At 40.2% G+C, this 23,944-nt stretch overlaps 1 protein-coding gene across 1 annotated transcript in view; it reads left to right on the top strand.

The window, feature by feature from the left end:
- The first annotated feature begins 1,438 nt into the window (after window positions 1-1,438).
- The window catches only part of MAST4 (microtubule associated serine/threonine kinase family member 4), a 278,832-nt gene continuing 256,326 nt past the window's right edge, over window positions 1,439-23,944 (top strand). The window contains exon 1 of the mRNA XM_030467138.1: window positions 1,439-1,687. Coding sequence (XP_030322998.1) covers window positions 1,439-1,687 — 249 coding nt within the window. The remainder of the gene's footprint in view (window positions 1,688-23,944) is intronic.

Below are 23,944 nucleotides of genomic sequence, written 5' to 3'. Positions count from 1 at the left end.
AATTAGAATACATCAGAAACTGGTCTGCTTATGTTTCTCTTTCTATGAAATGGAGATATGTAGTCTGTAATGATGGTGTGGGACTTTATGCATTAACAAAGCATTTAATCTGTTTTGATTCCACAACTGGATTATCTCAAGGAACCCTGAGCTATACAGGCATAAGCATGTAAGTCTCTAGTGTATATAGGTATATATTTATATATAATACACATAAATTAGATTATGACCTATGTTATCATTATAGACACCTCAGGACAAAAACCAAAAGGAGAATAGTAACTTCTTTAGTATGAGGTTGACAAGGCAGCAGAACAGGCTGCTCAGAGACGTTGTGGAGTCCCCTTCTTTGTAGATATTCAAAACCCACCAGGATACGGTCCCGTGTAATGTGCTCTAGGTGAACCTTCTTTAGTGGGAGAGTTGGATTAGATGATCTCTAGAGATCCCTTCACACTCTGAAAATTCAGTAATTCTGTAATATTTTCAAAAAGATATTTTAAACTAATGTTTAAAAAACACTTGTCAGGGCAACTAGTTTTAAAAGCCATTTCTTTCCTATAGATGAAGTTGTTATCTAGGAGGATTTGCAGAAGCTCTCAAATATCTAACTCCTGTGATCAGCTTTGGTTTCAATGCCTCTGAATGCCTGGTCACAAATCCTAATGTCAATGCCCGTTTCAGTTAAACACTCAAGGGCGCTTGGTTTGTTCCAAAACCATAACCAGGCGTCCGTAGCCTTTAGCAAACGATACGAAACTAGCAAAGCCCTTGCGATAAACTGCTAATAGTTCCTGTTTGAAGGAAGCTGTGTCTGCTTAATTGCGTGGCTTTACCCTACAGTGGAGCAGAGAACGATTCGCTTTTTCCCCTGCCCTGCCGAGGCTCACTGCCTGGCCTGGCGATCCCTGCCGCCCTCGGGTTCTTGCAGACACCGCTGACTTCTCCGTGCTGTGGACTGCCGCCAGCCCTCTCCCTCCCCAGAGCATGCGATGGGACCTACGTACCGGGCAGCGGCGGAGAGGCTTCACCCCCACCTCCGCTGGCAGCAAGGGGCAGCGTGAGGGATCCCGTCCCTCACACTGATCTCTCGCCCACAAGCAGACCCCCCCCGCTGCTACCCCCGCTGCCCTAGAAACCTCTCTGCCATCAGAACCGTCGAGTCCCCGCAGGGCACCAGCCCGTTACCTGCGACCCTGCAGCACCTCTCCGCTCCGTCGCCCCGGGCCGGGGCCCGCCCCCCCCGCGCCGCTGGATCCGCCCGGCCCCGCCCGGCCCCGCCCCTCCCCTCCCGCAGGCACCGCCCGCCGCCCGGGAGACGGGTGGCCGGCCGGGCCAGAGGAGCGCGGCTGTCGGCGTGACGCTGCGCTCTGCCGGGCGGGGGTACTGCGGCTGCCAGCGGCGGGGCATGCAGGCGGCGCGGTTCTGAGCCTCGGCCATGGCTGAGAAAGTTTCGGCGGCTCCGGAGAGGCCGCTGGGGGCCGCCCACGTCGGTTCCTCTTGCTCCGGCTCCTCCTCCAGCTCGGAAACTCTCTCCGAGGAAGGGGAGCCCAGCGGCGGCGGGCTGGCAGCGGCCCCAGGCGACGCGGCGGCAGGGCTGCTGCGGCGGCGGCGGCCGGGCGAGGAGCGGGCGAGACCCGGAGACCGGGCGGAGGACGACGCCTCGCTGGAGGAGCGGGATGAGGAGGTGCGCGGAGCCGGGGCGGCGGCGCTTGCTTCTCCCGCCCGGAGGCACCGGGGGCGCGTAGGGAGCTGCCGACTGGGGCGGCCCCCCCCCCCCGTGAAAGCCGGTATGCGGCTTCGTGCCCACCTGGATACAGCCCCTTGGCGTCATCTCCCCTCCTAAACCTTCGGCGTTTTTCTTTTTGCGCCCCTGGCTCTCGCTTCTTCTGACTGCCGATAATTGAGGCTTGGGGTGTTTTTTGTATGGAGGGGGTATTTTCTGTTGTAAGAAACCTCGGTTTTTTTGTAGCGTGTCACCTTTGGATAGCATTGCTCTAAAGCAAAGTCTTCAATGTCAGACGGAAGTGATACGCAAGACCCTAAACTACGCTAATCCTCTTGGGAGAGCTAATGACAGGCTGTGGATTATGGAGGAGCTCTGTAGGGGATAGATCTGTAGCGTGATACGCGGGTATTCATTCCCTTCCCTCCCCTTCTGATGTGGTTGCAATACCTTCTAACGGCACTCTAAAACAAAGCCAGAACCCCACTACCTTACAGTAAAGTGACCCTTTCGAGTTCAAGACTAATTTTGTTGTTGTTGCATGGTTCGCACTCCTTTTAAAGGTATTTCGTGCCATGATCTCGAGACTGAGCACATTGCTTTCTCTGGCTGCCTTACTGTTTTGCCTCCGTACGTAGTGTCTTCTATGCCATCGTTGAGCGGCTGACTTGCCTTTTGTTGTCAACTTTTTAATTTGCTGTTATGCTGCTAAGTCGTGTTCCTTTAGTCTGTATTAGGTTTTTTTTTGGTTGGTTGGTTTTTTTGTGGTTGCTGTTTTTGTTGTTTTTTTTTTTTTTTTTTTTTTTGGAAGCGCCTTTTAGAGAAACCCCTTTTAGGCCTTTTTAGAGAAATATCTGCATATCCGTGGAGCGCTTGCTGAAGTTGTTGGCAATTGCCGGTAATGTTTCCCTCCACGGTAATGACTTGTTTATGTAGCTTCTGTTTTCCTTTTTATTCCCTGATGACTGCCACCACTGTTGAAGTGATACAACTGTAGGACAGTGCGGTGAATTGGATCTAAATATAACTTCCTCTGCTCCCCCCCCTCTTTTTTTTTTTTTTCTTTAAATACTCAAACTTGGACCAGATTCCTGGTCTGTTGCAACAGCATGTGCCCACAAAGGGTGGACAAAGGGTGGAATGTGCGTTTATGTCAGTAGTAGAATGAATGTGCATATGTCCACATAATTTTTTTTTTTCTTTATAGAGGTGTTAACTTGCTTTATTCACGGAACTGAGTAGGAGCTGTGTAGCTGCTGTTAGCACAGTGCTCTTTGGTAGGTAATTAATGTATTCTGCTTCTCGGCAGGTCTTGTACATGTGGTCTGGGAACTGTGCTTTCCCACAGCTGTGTGGTGTCTAGTTGGTTTGGTGCTCAGTTGGTAAGCCTGAAGAATACTGCGTAGAAGTGCACAAAGGCTATCTGTTCGGTTTGATGAACTCACAGCTGCTGGCAGACCAGTTAACTTATGGTTAAGGCTGGTTATTTCTATATGTGCTTTGGAAATTAATTTGTCACCTTTTGAATTGAAGGTATAGGGAACGTAAACCCCTCAAAAAATCACCATTGCATTCACTGGAATTTGGAAATTCTCTCTGGGCAGTCTGATACTTCAGTTACAGTTAATAATGCTAGAAGATACCAGTATAAACTCATTTTAATAATATTATATTCTGAGACTGCTTGGAATATGCAGCTTTCTTCCTTCCTTTTTATCCCCTTCTGCTGGATTCCTTCATTATCTGAAATCAGTCTTTTTTGTTTGTGTTTTTTATGCTTTGCTTTTGCTCTTTCTTCCATTTTGATGTAATCATTTCTTGCAGCTGAATTCCTGCCTACCTGCAGAGCCACCTGACAAATCTGCCTGTATAATCGGGTTTTTTTTTGTGTGTGTGTATGTGTGCAAGACAGTGCATTAGAGTGCAGAAATAAATGCTCTCAGTTTTAAATTAGCATATACACATCACTGTTACTCTCACACTGAAACCTTTAAGTGTAGTGGGAAAAGGCCAGATTAAGGACCAAGATAAATTTACAGATGATTTCAGACTTTGTGTTCTCCTGCTGAAAGTATAACATTGAGAGCAGTACTTGAAATAGCATTTTCATATTGACATCCCATATAATTGCTGTCAAACAATGAAAATTTTTATGTTCTCTGCAGTATTCTCTTCCTGAGTTCTTTTAGTGTTACAGATCTCTGGAGCTTGATCCTGCTCTTCCAGGTTTCATTTGTCTTGTTGCCCTGCCCTTGTTCCTGTTGCCAACATAGCAGAACGGAATGTGTTGGTAACGGCTGTTCAGTATCCCTTAGACTACAGTGAAACAGATTGTCTTGATACCTCTCTTGCTGCTACTTTAGCTGTCAGTAAATTCTTCAGACCATGGCATAGAAAAATATTTTCAAACTGAATCTCTGTAAGAGTAATTAGAAATCAACACTTCCCCAAAAGTGCTACTACTTCATGTGGGGTTCCAGCAGACCTATTTATTCTCTGGTGGTTTTGTGTAAGACATGACAACTCTGATGTTGTCCTCTCCTAGACCTCTTCTTTAGACTAAAGAATGCCAGGCATTTAATGTGCCATTACAGAATGTGTTTCCAGACATTCTCATTGCTGTCTTGTGATTCTTTGCAGGTGGTCACATCTGTCTTGAAGCATGACAACAAAAAACAGGATGCCACACTCAGGTTCAGGCATTGCCATAGATAACGGGCAGAAAGATTATTTCAGAAGTCTCTCAATTGGTGTTATTGTTTACATAGCCCAGACTGCTCTAGAGCTTGTTACCTATTAAGAGTTTTATGTCTCTTTCTGAAGAATTATATGAAGATTTTGACTCTACCAAAAAGAATGGTTTGTGTCCCTCACTCAACGAAGGAAACTTAATGCTATCTCTTAGAATAGGGATGCTTTTGCATCTGGTAATTAAACACTAGAAAGGAAGACTCTTAACTTGTCTCTGAATGTTACATCTAAAGAGTTCATTCATGGAGGTAAATGGGTAAGGGAACATCAAGATGGGAAGAGAAGGACTTCTTTTTTCTTTTTTTGTTACTTCATCCTTCCGTTCCATAAACTTTACCATGAAAAAGTAATTACAGAATAACCAAAAGAAAAGCAGTCTCTCATTTCATGTAAGCAAAACCAAATGATAGTTTACATGAAAATGACAGTCAGTTACTAAAGTGTTTTTGGTGTCTTACTCTGATATATTCAAATGGCTACAGGCAGATTATTTACCTATGCTCTTGTGAGGCAAGTGGGTAACTGCTGACATAAGCAGGCAGGATGGGATTGCATAGTGAAGGCACTCAAGGCAAACAAGTAGATAGCTTCCTATTTTCCTAACTCAGTATGGTTGTTGTTAAAAGATCATTCTGTATTCTCTTTAGAACTCTTTTTGTTGTTTCCCATTTCCCAGACTGTTAAGGGAGGTGTCAGTGCTGCAGTCTGTGGGTAGTCAATATTAGAACAGTTATGGGGAAAGGAATAAATGTAGAAAGCCCCCAGATTTTCCCATTTTCCTGTCTGTTGCATTTCTCTGTTTTCTACATTAGTCTTTCTTTTTGACACAAAAGAAAATCTGAACAGGAAGGATGTTCTGTGAGGTTTATTGAGGCAAATGGTGCCAGATGTTATTGGCTGAGTAAGTTTCTCTCACTCAGAATGTTTTACAGTCTTTAAGTCCAGTCCATGGACTTACAGTCTTTTAAGTCCAATTGCATGGACTCATCCTAGGTCCATGAGATAAGCTTTTTTTGATGGTGGCTTCCAAATCTTAAAGGTTTTACAGGGCAGGTGAGAGCCTTACTTGGGTTAATTTTGTTCCTTAAAGAGGATGAATGCAAACAGTGTATTTTTTCTCTACAGCAGTAATCTCATGCATTTGTAGCTTAAATTGAGTGTCTTAGAACTGTCTTTGCCATCTCTGTCAGTTGACCTAATGAAAGTGTTTATTTTTTTACAAACATTTTCACAGTGACTGGAAATGTTCATTGCTTACCAGAGCAGAGTAGCAAGCCAGGGAGGGCAAATATTTTTTCAGAGAGAATATTACTTTGTTATATAGCACAAGTGCTTTAGGTCTGAAGTGGATCCAAAAGCTTACGAACCCACCAGCATCTTCTGAATTACCATGAAGAATACTCTTCTTTATTTTAGATGCTTTAAAAATGCTCTCAAAAAACCACCACCACAAAAAAAAAAAAAAAAAAAAAAAAGGAGGAAAAACATGGTGTTTTGTTCTCAAATAATTTCAGTTCTTGCCTTGTAAATTAAATGTTTGACACTGAAGTGGCTATCAGAGTTGACAGAAATTGATCCTGTGTTGGTAAGATGAGTAACATAATGGTAATGGGATTTCTCATGAAGATGTGGTTGGTCATTCTACATTATTTCCTACTCTATTTTAAGTGTCTCCTGTGTTAGAAAATACACCTCACTGCACAGAGAGGTACGACGGCTTTTTCTGTTGCTGCTAACTCTTACCCTGAATCTGCCTGTTTATGACGCATTCTACTGTGGCTTGGGGTGTGCTTTATGGTGGGAATTAATTACTGGAAAACTAAGATTCTGCCATGAAAGTACTGATAGCAAGGGGAAGAGAGTGGTAAAAGGAAATACTGCTCTAAAAGTTGTTCTTTCACCCACTTGTCTTTAAGCAGGTGTCCACTACAGAGCTACAGAACCCCCAGTGTTGCAGATTGACTGCCAGATCTTCATCCAAACTGTAATCTGGGGGAGGGGTGAAAATAGAAGTGCTTTGTGATAAACTAGGCAAAGAGTGTGAAGCGATGACAATGATTACTGGTGAATCCATGCATAATGGTGATGTCACTGGACCATAAGTAGTAGCAATGTTTGTTACTTCACTCCTTCCCTTCCCGCCTGTCCTGATGGAGTGTTATTCATGGGACGTGCTTGGACTGTGTGGGCGATATTGTAGATAATTTTTTCTTTTAATTGTTTCAGACATTTTTTTGTCTTGGACAAGTGATGGATCATTCTCTGTTGTAGTGCACCCTGAAGGTTCTGCGTTAGGATGATTTGCTTAATTGCTTGGGTGCGATCATTAGATCATACTAAAGAGTAATAATGCAGCCATAAAATGTATACTTCTCAGGATTAAAATTATTGCAGTGGGATTAAATAAGCACTCATCTAGCCTAGAGCAGCCACATAACTGTTACTGTGTCATGTGAGCCAGAGAAAAAGAATTTGATTTGTTTTTCGAGATTTGTTTGTAATAAGTTACCTATAAATACTTCACACTTGTAAGGCTGTCTCAACAGTAAAACATTCTCTTGATTTGCTCTTAGTATGAAAAAGAAGTATGTTTGTCTCCTGCTTTAAAATTTCTGTGTGCATGATACGTCTACAAGTTGTATGCTGATAAGCATGTATATTATCTCAGAAATACAGTGGGACAAGGAGATGCACATGGTTGAAGCCTTTATGTAACAAAAAAAAAAAAGTATTTTTTTCTGAGGTTGAAGAAAATCTGTACAATAGTATTGTTAGCAGCTCTTTGGAGCTTCTTTTCAAGATATTTGGAGGGTATAAGTAAGCCTGTAACTACAGCATCTACTTTCTCACTTGGAGAAGTGAGAGCTGGAGAAGTGGTTCATGCGTTGCATTGCGTATCTGTTTTTATGTGCCAGAAATATTTAGATACTTAAAGCCTTCTGGAGGGTGTGGGTGAGGACCTGGTACAGTCTTCATACTAAAATTTGAATGCATTTGCAAAAATGTCTGAGTGGGCCTTTTGCATGTTCTAGATTTTACAGGCAGAAGGATGTAGTCCTGAGAATAATCTTCAGGACCTCTTATTGTCTGAATGTTCAACTGTATTCAAATGTAGAGAAGCATCTTTTCTGAAAAGCTGCAGGTTTGTAGGAGGATGGCTTAACTCCAGTATAGTCTGCTGCCTTTGACAGTATTTTGGCTAGATGCAAGCTGCTTTGAAATGAATCAGTAAATAATAATGTGGTGGTTAGTGCTATGAGGAAGCTCTGTGTGATGGGGCTGTTCTGCTGGCAGTAACAGCCGGTGTAAAGTTCTGTTTATATAAAGGAATAGCAGGCTTTAAGTCTTAAAGCATAAAATATGAACACTGAGGTATACTGCAGATGAGAAGACCCTTGAGCTAGCAAGCTGAGCAGCTAGATAGCCTTCTGCTGTGACAGTCAATGTAATGGGGCAATTTTCCTTTTGTTTTTTTCGCATATTATGCGCTCTTTTCTGCTATCCCCAAAGCACAACGTGTAATCTCAAAGTGTGTCACGCTGAAGCATTGATACTCTGTCTCTGATCTTACTGTTTGGTTTACATAGATTTGACAAATATTAAGCAGCAATGCTCTTCTGTACCAGGCATGAGATTTTTGCACTTTTTCTTTTTTTTTTTTTTTTTTTTTTTTTTTTTAGGCAAAAATATGAAATGCATAATTTGGGGACTTCCCAAAGTTATGTATGGATCTGAGGTGATCAGTAATGTGAACAAAGCCCCTAGAGTTTTCTGTTAAAGCCTCCTTAGGCAGAATTGCCTGGAGTGAAGTTTTTCTTACACTCAGTGTTGCTGTTACAGTTAAAGACTTAGATGAAAGCAAAATTACAAGCCAGAAAATTATCTCTATCCTGGCCCAGACCAGGATAGTTGTGAAGCAGATTCCCATTGTTAAGAACTTCAGCAAGACAGCCACTGTCTGTTCTGCTGCTGGCTTGGGAAATGACCTGTCCAGGCTGTGACTAGAGAGAAATACCAGTCCTCTTAATAGCTTGATAAGTGAAAGGATGAAGAAAAAAATACTCTTTGGATTTGGTTTTGGTTGTGGGTTTTTTGTTGTTGTTGTTTGTTTGTGGGGTTTTTTTCCCTGCCACTGTGCTAAACATGGCAGCATTCCAGTTTGTGTTGGAAGATCCTCAGTGTCAGGATATTACAAATAGTACTGAGCATGTTTTTCGCTGTGATGCTTTAAAAACAGTGGTATAGGCTTCAAATACTCTGCAGTATAACATCCCAAATTTTTATAACTTGTTGCTTTAGCCTTCAGATTTATGTTTTTCTTTTCCTATCTTTTCTCTCACAGCTGTGAAGTTTAAAATTCTTTTAGAAATAAGATTTTAATAATTTGGTGATTCTTGGTTTTAAGATGAATGACTGATAAGAGACTTGGGCTTAAAATCATGAAATGCTGATATATCTTCATGTGGTGATAGAGGGGAAGGAAAAAAGATACCGCTACCTGAGGACAAGCTAGCTGAAAAGGTGAGAAACAGGAGAGTGGTGGAAATGTAGGCTATTTTAAATTAAGTCAAGAACCTGTCTTAACTTATGGTTTACTAAGTCAAGTAAAATTTTACTTACCTATTCCTAGCTGAAAGGGATGCTCTCATTAAACCTGCCAGCTGAGAGACTCAATAGCTTACCCTACACAAACGTAACTAAGGTGATGAATTCATGCCATTCAGAAGTGAACTACAAGTGTATCAAGGGTAAAAGCTCAAGTGTTCCACTGTATAAATAGCCTGGTAGCCCTTGCCACAGGTTTCTTTTCTGAGTGTCTCTATATTTCAAGTGGGAAACAGGGATGAATGCAATACTTTCTTGACTGGTATCACCTACAGTCTTCAAGTAGAAAAAGACTTTTTTTTTTAATTGAACAGCTCTGTAGTGACTTTCTGAACCAGCAAAAAGGAAAGAAAAAAGCCATGTGCAAGCAACAAAAACCTCTTCCAAAATGACTAATTGTGGATGAAAATAACTGAATATAGGATGGCAACCTGTGTAGCCAAGATGAATGTTACTTGGCAGAGAAATATTTTGCAGTATTTTATTGTGAAAACTGTGTTTATTGCCATACATCCTTTTAATTTTTATTTATTTATTTTTAATTTCTAGAGGGTGGTGGTTATATACTGAGTGACAAACTTCCCTTGTGAGGCCATGATGCCATGCTAGTGGGACAATATAATTAATTGCCACTGGACCATTAATAATCCCATTGTTTTATTAGCCTTGCAATCCTGAGGAAGGGAGCTATGGGTGAATAGAGCAGATGAACTGCTAAGTCGATTTTCATCGTTACTTCAGGAAAATTTTACTGGAATGTAATAATGCTGTAGGTATGGCTCAGTGGATACTTTTCTATTAAGTCTGTTATTCAGGCCATATGACAAAAATGCCTCGTGTCTATCATGCTCTGTTTCAAGTTTCGTGCATAGTACATGTCAAGGAAGGGCAGGATGAGATGGGCCCTTTATATTTTGATTTGAGTTAGCTAGAATAGATTGTTTACAAGAAAGTCACATTAAAAAAACTTTAGTTTAATTGGGTCTTAATAGTTTAAAGAAGTAGATAAGCAAATAAATTTCTGAATGTGTTTTAACCTGTTAAGAGTGGTTCCTTCGCATTTCTGTTTGTTCATATACTGGTTGTGTTAACACATTAAACTACTGGAGGACACGTTCTAAAGTTAAAAATGCTGTTGATTTTCTTGGAGGAGCTCTGCAGCAAGCCAGAGTGCTATGTATTGAATTGGCTGTATGTACTTTTGGAAAATGTACATCCAGAGAGCAGTGAAAGTCATTGACTTTCTTGAGCTTCGTTGAGTTGCTCTGCTTGCTGAATCTCAGTCCATGTATTGTCACCTGTTGTGATCTCCTCTGGTTTGCTTCCACATAAGCTCAGCATGCTTAGTTTTGTATTCTCATCGGAGGTAATAACTAGTGGCTGGAAATTCAAGAAACTGAAACTTTGTTAACTGAAACTGTTAAATTCAGACAGCAGTGATTCTACAGTTGAAGTAGGAAAGTTGCAGATAGAATAGGGGTGTGAAAGAAGGAGGAGAGAGATTAAGACACAATAGTGTATATGGGGGGGAAAAAAATTCTCCTCAGTGCTGAGTAACCTTTGTGCTTCTACATATGCTACTATTAGCATTTTGTTAATAGGGTCGTTATCCACAGAATGAAGAAGTATGCTGAAAACATGTAAAAATATAAAGCCACACCATCGGGCACTTCAGATGTAAGCTTGATTGAGAGTGAGGAAGAATACATTCTGAACTTCGGTATGTTGATAACCACTCAAAACAGCTGAGAGGTGCAAGCCCTTCTGTTACAGGACTATGTTATTACCTTGCCCTCATTCCAGATAAGAGACCAGCTATGCCAGGGAATGTGGCATTGTAGCTTGTGCACAGCAGAGGGTTAGCCTCAAAGCTGTGTGTGCCCTGGTAGCTTACAAGCAGGTAGAGATAGGTTTTATAGTGGTAGGAGCTAAAGCATTTCCATTCCTGGTCTGCTCTCCCAAGATGACACTTGTAACTAGTGGTTTTTGGCATGGTAATTAAATGAAGAAAAAAGTAAACTGCAGAAACTGCAGGTAACAAATGTGGATATATTAAATCATAGATATGTCCCTGGAAAACAAAGAATTGGAATTAGGAAACTGAACATTGCTGGGGACCTGGGCTCTAATCTAGGACAATTTAGAAACTGCTTTCAAAATAAGTGTGTGCTAATGTCTCACCTGTCGCTAGCTGCAATTACTGCAATATTGCATGCTTTTTGAATTTAATTTAAACAAAGGAAAAACATCTTGCTATTGTTACAAACAAATCAATGCTTGTGATCTACCCATAATTACACTAATGCCTTTCCTTTAATTCTTTCTGCATAGGAGCTTTATTAAATTATGTTGCAGAAGTTATTTTAAATCTGCAACTCCTTCTGTCTGCTTCTGGAAAAAGGATACTTAAGTTGTTCATTGTTGAACCAGATATGAAGAATGACTTTTCACAGAAATCTTTTTACTATAAAATGAACAAGGCAGCAGAAAGAGCTATGCCTTCATAAGCAGGTGGCACAATGCAAGGCGAATGGATTTATGAGGTGAAATTGCTGGTATCGAGAATACTGTTGACTGTATGTATTTTGGGGGAACTGACTTGAGATCAGCTTGTCTGATCCCAAGAGGTGATAATCTGGTACGCTGCCTCTTGTACAGGAGCTGGATGTGCTTCAGTGCTTGTCAGAGGTGGTAGGAGCTGTGCTGGCTTGGGCAGTGGTGGTATGGTCCCCAGATCAACCCCAGGTTAATCATCTGAAGTTCTTGGTGGGTGCCTGGCCAGGGTTTTCTAGTATGTGTTGAGCTTCATGCAGCTAATGATTTATGAACTGTTTTGGGGTTTTTTTTTGGAATAAGCTTAAATTGAGTTGAGTCTGCAAGAACTGCAGTTACAACTTTGGCTATGCTGTAAACATGAAATCATTTCAGTTGATATATCTGGCTGGGTGTGGTGGTTTTCATTAGTTTTTAATTCCTCTGTCCTCATAGATTATTGCTGAGTTAGTGTGCTTTCATGAGAGAATTAACAGGTAGTGGTTAGTGTGTTAATCCTTTCTGTTTAGATTTGAGTTTAGTAATCCACCTCCTAGATGTCTTGCCTGTCTAAGGCTGTGACATCGTCTGACAGGAACTTTCTTCCTACATGCAGTTATTCCTTGTCAGCTTCTTCCCTGTGTGTAGGTATAGTTGCTTCTACAGAGGTTGTAGGTCTCCTAGGAAACAAAACAATATAATTGAACATTATTTTAATCTTTAAAAGATGTTTTATATATATATATATTTATAAATAAAAATGGAAAAAACACAGAGTGTTCCCTGTACTTTTGGGACTGTAGAAGGTAAAATGGCTTGGCCTGTTTTTATCTCTGATAGTACAGCTAACAGATGCCTACTGCAATTACTCAGATAACTGCAATATCTGTACTTGTTCAGGTAGTGTTCAGATAAAGGCAGGGAAGCTGCATAAATAAACCTGTGGAGAAAAGACATTCCCATAATAGTAGGTGTGTATTCTAAATATAAAGCTGGGTCACAGCTTGTCTGAAACCACACCCTTTCAATGTGTTCATGGAGGAGGTAACTTAGTCTTCAGCAGGTCAGTGATACTCATGTGCCAGAAGCCTTGAAAAAAGCTTCCTAATTTTTTTTTATATTATGGAGCATATATTGACAAAAGTTGTATGTTAAAATGTATAGCTGTGTTCATTTTTTTTAGTGTAAGGGCAATTAAGACTCTTCTGCAAGATTTTTGTAAGCATAAACAAATGCATTATTTAAAGATCCAAACAATGTAAGTGAAAGAGTGTGGGGAAATAACTTCAAAGGTTTTTTTTCTACAGATATAGAACTTAAAATAATTCTGCTGACTTCATTTGCAGGTGATGTGATCGAAGGCCTTCAAAAATCTCAGAGAGGTGTACTATACATTGCAGATCACTTCTGTGCAGCTCCTTGGTGTCTGGCTTTTGTATTACAGTACTTCACAAATAACCACTAAAGTACTTGGAGAGCTTCTGTAATCAGGCTTTATTAAAACTATCCCTGCCTTTTTTTCTCATGCATTGCTCGAGTGCTCGTATGCAGTGGTAATGCTTATGCTGTGTGGATATGCCAACATAAAATGTAAATACATGTAAAATGAGGCAAACCCAGTACTGAACACAGATAACACAACAGAGTCAAGCTTTCATTTCTTGGCTGTTGGTTACATATAGATGTAGCACTGGGGTTTTTGAGATTTTGTTGAATCTTTCTGAGGTTGTCAAATCAAGTTCTGTTTTTTTTCTCTGCTCTTCTGTGCTGTTGGTAACTGAGGGGTGGCTTTGCAGAGTTCTGTCTTGATGGCTGCAGGCCTAGCTTGCTGAGAACATCTATAAACAAAAATAAAATTCTGTCTTGCCTTGCAAAATGGTGAGCTGTCTGCTTTCCTTTGCTTTCAAATCTGGAATCCAGGTTTAGTGATGATGAAGACCTGTGTAAATCCATCATATTTGGTGTGGTTCAGTAAGTGTGACCTTTCTCAGGGAAGTGTTTCTTGGGTGTTCTCATTTCACTTCAGCAAGTGCAGTTGTATTGGGTGCTGATGGTCAGGTTCTGGTAGAGGGGTGCTGCAGGGGCATCCTCTCAGGAGGGGTTGAGGATGCCCTGTGCCAGGCACAGACAGCTCAGATGGACCTACCACAGGACACTGTTGAGCCCCTCAACCAATACAGTGATATCCTGGGGAAAATGTATTTAAGGAAGGGCAAAGTACTGGGATAGCCGTAAGGAATGTAGGGTGGGGCAAAGGCTGCAGACAGCAAGATGGGACATGGAGGCATAGAAGGTGCTTCACATGTAGCAGAGATTGCCCTGGAGGAGACCACAGTGGCACCCTGAAGCCTGTGGTAGGACCCTCATGCTGGAGGAGGTGGATATTCGCCGAAGGAAGCTGCAGTCCATGGAGAGCTCATGTAGGAGCGGGTTTATCCTGAAGGACTGTAGCGTTTGGAGGGGATCTGTGCTGGAGCAGTTTGTGAAGGACTGTGCCCTCTGGGAAGGACCCACACTGGAGCAGGGGCAAAGTGTGGGGGTGAAGGAGTGTCAGTGAGAAGCTGTTATGAGCTGACGGAACCCTCCATTCACCATCCCCCTATACTGTTCCTAGGAAAAGAAGTAAGGAAGTTGGAAATGAAGGAGTGAAGCTGAGCTTTGGAAAAGGGAAAGGGTGGTTTTAATTAGTCTTGGTTTCTCATTAGGCAATTCTGTTTTAATTGGCAATAAATCAAATTAATATTTCCCAAGTTTGCTGTTTGCCTATTACGCTAATTGGTAAGGAATCCCTGCCCTGATCTTGACCCATGAGCTCTTCTGTCTTATTTTCTCCCGTCCTGTTGAAGAGGGAGAGTGGCTTGGTGCATTGCTGGCAGTTGGCCAAGGCCACCAGAGTTCTTAAATTAGGTTAACTTACGTGTTTCAAAAACTTTTTGAGAGGAGATAATTTTAAAAGTAATTATGTTCATCTAGGTATGTGTAGCTCCATGCACTGTCAGGTGACACAGGTTGGCAAGTGGAACTTTTCTGTTTGCAAGGGAGTCTTTCTTTTTTGTTTTCCTAAATGCAGCTCTATAAGCTCATGCTGGGTTTACAGTTAAGTGCTTTTAACACTTCATGCAACATCTCTGGTCACTGAGGTGGGGCTATTGTCTTCCAGCTATATTTTTCTATAAATGTCCCTGGTGGTCTTGCAGTGTAACAATTAAATTAAATTAAATTAAATTAAATTAAACTTGTAGTAATATCTACATATATTATGAACAGTAAAGGTGAAATAAGATGTTATCTTGTTTCCAGAGCTGTTGTAAGTGGCTGTGGATGTTGTTTTCCAGCTTTTCTATTGGACTATGGTATGGGTCTGTAAGTGTTTAATTATTTGCAATAGGTATGCAAATTATCATTGCTCCTTCATGTAAGAGCTGTGCATAATTTCTTTGTGCAACAGCATTTTAGAAGGTCACTTAAGTTATGTGTAAAACATTTTTCTAGCTTTTTTTCCAGTGGGGTACCTGAATGTATGTAGGGAAGTGGGCAGTGGTCTGTAGAGGTCTGTAGAGCTTAACATAAATGAGTTCAGGTATGAAGCTTTAACAGCTATCCTTGTAGTACTACATGGTCTGTATATCTGTCAGCTCTTACCTTGTAAGAAGAAAAATCTGTCATTTGAAAACTGATAAGTGTAAACAGTAACATTGATAGTTATTTTATTCAATAAAGCTTTACTTTTGAGCTTTGTGTGTCTCCAGAGCGGGTTTACTATGTCAAGAAGAATGTTCAGATTTATTTCAGAAGAAGAAAAAATAAGTCTTTGAATAAGATGAAATACCTTATCAGAGCTTTTTTAAAGCTCTCTTTTAATTTGTCTGACATGATCTAGTCTCACAACCACAGCCTAACTGCTGCATGTGTACTAAATTAGACAGAGGTGTAACTTCTTTTTCTACTACAAGAGAAGAAGGTCAGGTTGATAAATAGAGGCAATTGAGAAGTCTTTAAAAATAAATAATTATTTATTGTGTACCTTTCTATCTAAAGAAATATTTTAAAAAAATACATAGGACTTGTTCAAGGTGGATGTTAGTATCTTAAGAGTAGAGGTTTGTGGTAGTGGAACGGAACATTTATGAAGCCTTTTAAAATAGGATTTTTACTTTATGAAGAAAGATTGCCAGGAAAAAGCCTCAAGTGAGGTAAAAGTTGAGGATTTGTCTGTTTGGACACTGCATTCACTGGTCTTCTAATTGCCAAGATTTAAAAACCTTTTTGGTCTCCTTTAATCAATCAGTCACTTTAATGAATAATTGTGTTGGAGTTTAAGATTTGAGTTGCATGGAAGCTGCAATCATGCTGTTATTTTATTTGAAATACTGAGGATTCCAGAACTAATTGGATTAAGATATTTTAAAAGTTATTTTATTCTCAGGAAAGGCACAAGAAACCCGTTCCTTTTTCCATTGTACTCTTGATTATAAAATAGGCTGTCTGTGCAAATTCAGGGGCAGATTTGAAAGAATATTGCACTGATAGGAAAAGACCTGCAGTGCAGCATCAGTGTTGAGATTATATCTCTGTGGTGTGCAGCACACTGGCATGAGGTTGTCCAGTTTACTGGCTCAACTCCATATTCGCATGACATGATCAATAAATGCGGTCATGCACTGGAGTGTGATTTGATGCCTTCGTTTTGTTACTTTGCGTGTGCGGGCATCAGCTTTGAGCACCCAGGAGCATGGCTGATTCATCAGCTGTTTTATAGTCATAAGACTATACAGAACTGGCTTTTTGGAGATGGCTTAGCTTTTTTTCCTCCCCTTTATTTTGGTGGGTAGGTGGTAGTTTTTGTCTTGGTTCAGCCACCAATGTGTGTTGCTTTAGAAGAATCATGTAAGGTATTTTCTAAGCATTAGTTCTTGTAATGAGGCTTCTATTCCAGAGGTGTGTGTTCAGTTGTATGCTAAAGTGAGATGTCTTCATTTGAAATGTACAGATGAAGAGGTTTTGCAAGTAAAATAAGACATAGCACGACTACTTAAAAACAGAGAGGAATAAGAATGGGTTATTTGCATTGGCCTAATTTAGTGATTTCCATGCAATACTCCTACATCATCCTGTATGTCAGTGGTGAGTTCATACAGATATATCCATAAAGTAGATCTTGAAGCAGAAGAAACTCTAAAACTAGCAGACATTTTGCTTTAAGACTGTATACAGTTAGAAAGTTGTGTATGGTTTGTTCATCATAGCCTGCTAGGTGCCACAGTCAGGAAATTCATTCAGATTTCATAACAACCAAGTTGAGGTGCAGGGACTGCAGGATGGGGTGGAACATCCTGACTGCATGCTTTAGATCAGGTATAGACAGATTATGCATGTACAGGCACACTAGGTTGGTACTGGAGGAGTGAAGGCAAAACTGATTTTTAAATCAGTAGGGCTGCAGGGGCTTTGAACTGGAAGACTGTAAACATTCATAGATGTGACTGCTGAAAGGACTTGGCTCCACGTGACTCTGTGAAGCAATTAATGCTGCCAAATTCTAAAGCCATAATTACTTTCTTTTTGTTTTGAGGGAGAAGAGGTCAAGAAAATATAGTTAGAATCCAGTAATCTGGATTTTCCTAGACAAATGTTAGCAAAATAACTTCTTTACTATTTGTCTAGCTTAACTGGAATGTCATAGGAAATTGATTTGTTGTTCTTAGTTTTCCAACTCTATTTTGATGATATACTACATTAGATTGCTATTAAATATTCCAAGCCATTGTACTTGTCATATTGCATCTGCCTACAAGGAATTTGTTTGATCATTAAGTAACTGAGGGAGGAAAGATACAGCTGCACACTTTTTTTTAAAATTTTTTTTTTAAGTAAATAATTCTGAAGCTGAAGTGATACAAGGTATGCTGCTGGTGGCAAGCTTCTTAAACATAGCAGTGACAGCATTAAAATACTCTTCTTTTAAATCTGCAGGCATTTTCAAAGAGCAGGCATCTGCAAGACTTCAGCCTTGTACTGTTATTATTCTGTTTAAACCTCAAATTTTCACAAATGCAAAAAACCTCAGCATTTTTTAGCCTTTTTTGCCCCCCCTTGCAATGTTATTCTGTTGTGTATCATATTGCCATTAAGTTAAAACTTCATTAAAAGGTTGCTGGATACTTTACTCAAAGTTAAGTTGCTTGGAAAAGAAGATGTATAGTTTTAGGCACTAAGGAATGGTTTTGTCCAGCATCTATATTATATGTGGAATAGTGCTACAGGCAGTGTAGCCAAATAGAAGTTAAGTGGATTGCCTGCATGATGGATTACATTGTGTGAATGAAGGCAGGAGGTCTGAGAGTTCATGTTAACAGCAGGTATTTAAACTATATTTTTAAGATGTGCAAGTTTGAGCTGCAGCACTTGAAAATTGGCTTCTCTTGATCTGACAAGTTCAAGTTCATGCTTTGCTGATCTCTTTCCAGCAGCGCATGACATCAGAACTGTCATGACCAGTTTGTTAACACATTTATCTTCTTCAGTTAGTAAAAAATCATGGTTAATTCTAGTGGCGCAGCCAGAGAAATGGACTTGTCTTCTTGCAGATCTATGTAAAAATGTAAGTCAGTTATCCTGTTTCACTTTGCATTGTATATGAACTCTTAGTGATTTGTTAGCTATTATAGTTTTAGAATTAAATATTAAGAATGTGTTACATACATGTCTCAGATTTGAAGTTAGGAAATGCTTTATGAATGTTCTATATGAAAAAAGCCAAATCTACAAATGGAAGCCTGTATGTATTCAAAGTTAGATTAGGAGATTGTTTGCCTGGTGTTGAAATGTCATGCACATACATGTTGTGATATTTTATTTTTCTTTTTTCAATGCTAATTTCTTAATCATTAGGTGTAGTTGTCATTCTAGTCATGGGAATAAATAGAATATAGTGATTCTTAAGAGGGGAGAGAAAACAATTAGAAAAACAATACAATTGTTAACCAAGAAGTGTATTGAGACTAGAGTGTGGTAAGACTGAGTATCCTTTAACAAGTAGAAGAAACATTATCATTTCTGTCAAGTCATGCAGTTTAGCCATCTTTGTGACTTTTAGTTACTATTCTTTAATCTGCTCTGTTCCACAGACTTATCCATGCTTTACTGGCCTGGTCACGGCGCCAAAGTAGTTAAATGTTCCATGCATCTTTCAGGAACCCGCTTATGAATGTGCCAGTAGGTTTAACAGTTTAATTTTTAAGCAAGCTGCAATCCTGCCTTAATAAGCATAGAACTATTTTAAATTCCAATACCCTGAAAAATTAATAGTTCCAAATACAGTAGAAAATTCTCACTTTCTAATGTTGCAATAGCTAGGAACTGGAGACTTTTAAAAATTATATTGTCCTCACCACTGTGAGGACAATATTACAACATGGCAATAGAGAAGATTACAATGAATGCTTATATATTCTGCTGCAAGACAACATTGGATCAGAAATCTTACAGAAAGGCATCAATAATAACATGTCTAGGTATTACATAACATAGCTTTTTACTTGCAGGATTGAATGTTATGAGGTAAAGGTGGATGCTAATCATATAATTTACTTCGAACCCTTTTTGTGGTCCATATAAGAGTTTGATTGCAGGGTTGGTGGTTCTTCCAGTTTTTGAAGAGTCATGTTAAAAAGATGGTAGCAGAATGCAAGATTTTTACAGATGGTTTTGACCTGTGCTCTTTTTGCTGCTGATCTGGCAGTGTACATTGAAAATAAGCTCTCAGACCTCCTGGCTTTACATTTTGTAGTTGATCTTGATTTGATACTTCCCCTCCCCCAAGTGACCTTGTAACAGCAGAGGTTTAGCCTGCGTCTACATAATTGAGATGTATTGTCCCACAGTCCTGGTGAATTGTTACTGTAGTAAAATTCTGCTGGCACTACTAAAAGTCTTTGTCAGATGGCTTGGTATGAGTTCTCGTGCTGTGAACTATTTCAGTATAAATTACGATTTAAAAAAAATTTTTTTGCAGATCTTGCAGTCTGAACTATACTGAATTCTGTGTTTAAGACATTGCTTTTGGGATAGTGTATCAATGTTGCTTTTTAGATACTTTCTTGATGAATACCATTGCATGATTTGTTAAAGTAGTTAGGAGTATCTGAATCTCTTAGCATAATACTCATGTGGTTCACGCTGCTGCTTACATCAATTGTAGTTTGCTATGCATGTTCCACGCAGACTGTCTCAAGTGTTCCTTACAACCTGAAGCCATTCCTTTAGTGTGTGTCTTATTCCTGAACTTCATTTGTTCCTCAGACTGGCCTGCACTTGGTGATCCAGGCTGCTGCGACACAGCAGTCTCAGTGCTTCAGATGCTTGTTAATGATTGTGTGTAACCATCCATCTTCCTCGTTCACTGAGGTGGGAGGAGCTGAGTAAGACTTGTGAAGCTAGTAGATGTTTTTGGTTTTCATCTACTTAGCTGGGTTTGGTTTATGCTGTTTGAAGGGAATGTTCCTTTTCTCTCATGGAGATATATTGCTCTTGGGAGCAAGCCTGGTACTGACTTATATGTCAGTACATGCAATTTCTTGTCATAAAGTTAAACCATAAATGGAATTACAAATGACTTTATGAATGTGTTTCCCTTACTGTATGTATCTTTTTACAAATGTGGTATTTTACAAATACCACACAGTATGGTGGTTTGTTTCTTTATCTTGGTAATGAACACTGGTAATAATATTTATATGCATTAGTAGCACTTCATATACTGTTGTCCACTTTAAGTCATTCCATCTTATTGACAGCATTATGGATCAGAAAAGATCTGTTTCTGTGCCTGAGGACAGCATTGTTATGTTTTAGGGAAAATTAATTACTGTAATAACAGCTCAGATACAGAAATTAATCTGCTGCTTTGTGCTGATGAGGTGTAGTTGTCATCAAGTTCTGACTTGCTCTCTGAGGTGGTGTTGCACACTTACTACTTAAATTGAAGGTTAGACTTGTGCACTTTGAGATGACAGAAAGGGATGTCTATGTTTCTGAAACCATCTTTATTAATACCTAAGAATATCCTAGTCAAACTAGAAAGCAGCAGGTGTACATGGGATTGCCTGATTACTGCAATGTCATAACACTGGACCTCTTGTTTAGATCAATCTTGTTTAGCTGTCTTACCTTCAAAAAATCCAAGCTTAGTCATGGGAATAATGGAAGAAAACACACATAAAACCACTTATCTTGGTGTCAGGGATAAATAGAGAATCATCTGGCATTTCAATCTCTAGTAGCTCCAACTAAGACATTTGACAGTATGGTCATACTGTTTAAGATTTTTTTAAATGTAAAACTTATATACACAAACCCCACCCCGTAACCTTGGAAATGTTGAAATAAGAAGGTTTTGGTTGTCTGACTTTGCTAGAATATGGCGTCTGTAAGTAGCACATACTGTGAGCTTATGGAGTTTCATATAGGAGTGGTGATACTGAATCTTGAGCATCACATATCACAGAATCTTGGAAGGTACCTCTGGAGATCTAGTCCAAACCCTCTGTCAGGGCAGGTTCACCTAGAGCAGGTTGCACAGGTGTCATCCAGGGAGGTTTTGAATGTCTCAATGGAGACTCCATCACCACCCTGGGAAGCCTGTTCCCATGCTCTACTACCTTCAAAGTAAAGAAGTTCCTCCTCATGTGTATATGGGATTTTCTGTGTTAAAATTTGTGCCCCTTACCTCTTGTCCTGTCTCTGGGCACCACTGAAAAAAAGACTGGACACATCCTCCTGACACCCACACTTCAAGTGTTTATAAACAATGATAAGATCTTTGCTCCATCTTCTCTTCAAACTAAAAAGACCCAAATCCCTCAGCCTTTCACCATATGAGAGATGTTCAAGTCCCCTAATCTATGTAGCCCTTTGTAAAATCCTCTCCAGCAGTTGTCTTTCTTGAACTGGGGAGCCCAGAACAGGACACAGCACTCCAGATGGGGCCTCATCAGAGCAGAGCAGATGAGAAGGATGACCTTCCTTGACCTGCTTGCCACATTCTTCATGATGCATGCCAGGATGCAATTGGCCCTTTAAGCCACAAGGTCATATTGCTTATGGTCATCCTGTTGTCCACCAGGGCTCCCAGGTCTTCTACAGAGCTGCTTTCCAGCAGGTCAGCCCCTAACTGATACATGGGGTATCTCCCATCCACTCCCTAGGTGCAGTACCCTACACTTGCCCCTGTTGAATTTCATGAAGCTTCTCTCTGCCCTGTTCTGTACCCTTTCCAGGTCATGTTGAGTGGCAGCACAGCCCTCTGGTTTGTCAGCCACCCCTCCCAGTTTTGTGTCATCAACAAACTTGCTAAGGATACTCTCTGTCCCTGTTGAATAGATTGAATAGAACTGGACCCCGTATTGACTCCTGGGGAATACCACTTTTTACGGCCCTCAAACAACCCTCTGAGCTTTATCTTTCATCCAGTTTTCAATACACATCACTTTCCATCATCCATTCACACTTCCTAAGCTTGCCTATGAGGATGCTGTGGGAGATGGTGTTGAAAGGATTGTTGAAGTCAAGGTAGACAACATCCGCAGCCTTACCCTCATCTGTCTATCGAGTTGTGCCATTGTAGAAGGCTATCAGAATAATCAGATGTGACTTTATTCTGATGAATTGATGTGTACTACTTCTGATAACCTTATTTTCCTCCATGTGCATTGAGGTGATGCCCAGAATAAGCATCATCTTTCCAACATGTGTACGGGGATGAATGTTAGGCTGGCTGACCTGTAGTTTCCTGGTTCTTCCTTCTAGCCCTTTTTGAAGTCTGAAGTGTCATTGGCTGTCCTCCTGTCCTTGGGCACCTAATCTGTTCTCTAGGACCTTTCAGAGACTATAATGAGTGCCCTAACAATGACTTCTGCCAGATCCCTCAGCACTCATGGGAGCATCCCATCCCTAATGAATGGAATGCTGCTATCATTACTCAATGAATTGCAGCAGACTAAATGGAAAAGGAACTGTGCTAACTGCTATTATTTTGTGTGGACCCCGTTGCACTGATGAAGTCTCCATATTCTATCCCGGAGTCTTTACCCAAACTGATATTCTGTGGAGAAATGAAGCTGAGATGTTTGTAGCAGCAGACTCTTAATAATCCAACTAATGAATGCTTTTTCCTGTGTCAGGAGAGAATCTGTTTTTTCAAAAAGTGTTTAATACACCTCTGTCCATTCAGTAGCCAAGCACTGGGATGGTATGGTATGATTGTGACAGCTCTGTTTCTGCATTTCTTTGCTGTGCTTGATTCATATGAGACTGAAATCCTGTGTGTTCTGCTTGGTCTGTAGAACCATTTCTCTATGCTGGGAAAAGAGGCTGTAACTTTTTCTGTGTGTCTGTAGATTTTGTGTGTGCAACAGCCACCTGAGTATTTGCTAAATGAGATGGGGACTTCATATAATCTGGTATTCTGAAGCATTTTGTATAAGCTTAAATAAGAAGTACAATCTTTGTGTATTTTTAAATGTTTAAACTATCATCTTAGATTACTCAGTGACAGCAAGTTTGTTGAAAAGATTGGACAGCCTGGCAGGGGTGAGGTCATAGTTTTGGAGATGGGTTTCATTGCCACTAGAAGGGGAGCAGTCATTGATAAAGTTGCAAGTGAAAAATGCCATGAGGGCGTTTGTTAATAACGTAAAGGGCAAAGAAATTGTCCTTCCAAAGAACCAGTATAATTTATTGTGGTGAGGGTGCAGTGTCACATCAGAGCATAGGACAATGTGCTTATTGCAAGAGATCTAAAGTCTGTGAATCCTCACTTTGTACCAGTAGTGTGCTATGGTTCCGTCATGCTATCTCCAGGTAGTAAACATTCAGAAGCTGTACCCTCACCTCTTCAGTGGCTCAAAGCTGAAGTTAATAAAGATTGGAGTTTACCTCAGCCAATACATATTCTTGGATTAATTTTAATTTTATAATTTAGTGTGTGCATGGATGTGCCTCTTACCATTCACTTTTGGCCATGTGCAAAGGCTTAGGAATGCTTCTGCTGCACCTTTTTTTCCCAGGCTAGAATATAGTGACTCAGTACTAACTAATTTGGGTTACTCAAAGTTTCACAGAACCATGGAACCATAGAATTTTCAGGGTTGGAAGGGACCTTTAAGATCATCTAGTTCCAACCACCTTGCCATGGGCAAGGTTTCATCTATGTAATCTGCTAATGCCTTGTTCTAGAGGTAATTTGTATTTATAAAAATACCCTCTGTAACATTCATAAATGTATTCCTTCTAGCAAGCTGAATTAATTTGTGAACACGTTTCATACGACTT

The sequence above is a fragment of the Calypte anna genome, chromosome Z (assembly GCF_003957555.1).
Source record: "Calypte anna isolate BGI_N300 chromosome Z, bCalAnn1_v1.p, whole genome shotgun sequence".
Classification (NCBI taxonomy): domain Eukaryota; kingdom Metazoa; phylum Chordata; class Aves; order Apodiformes; family Trochilidae; genus Calypte; species Calypte anna.
Note: the sequence above shows the minus strand (reverse complement) of the source record. Positions and strands in the feature narration are given on the sequence as shown.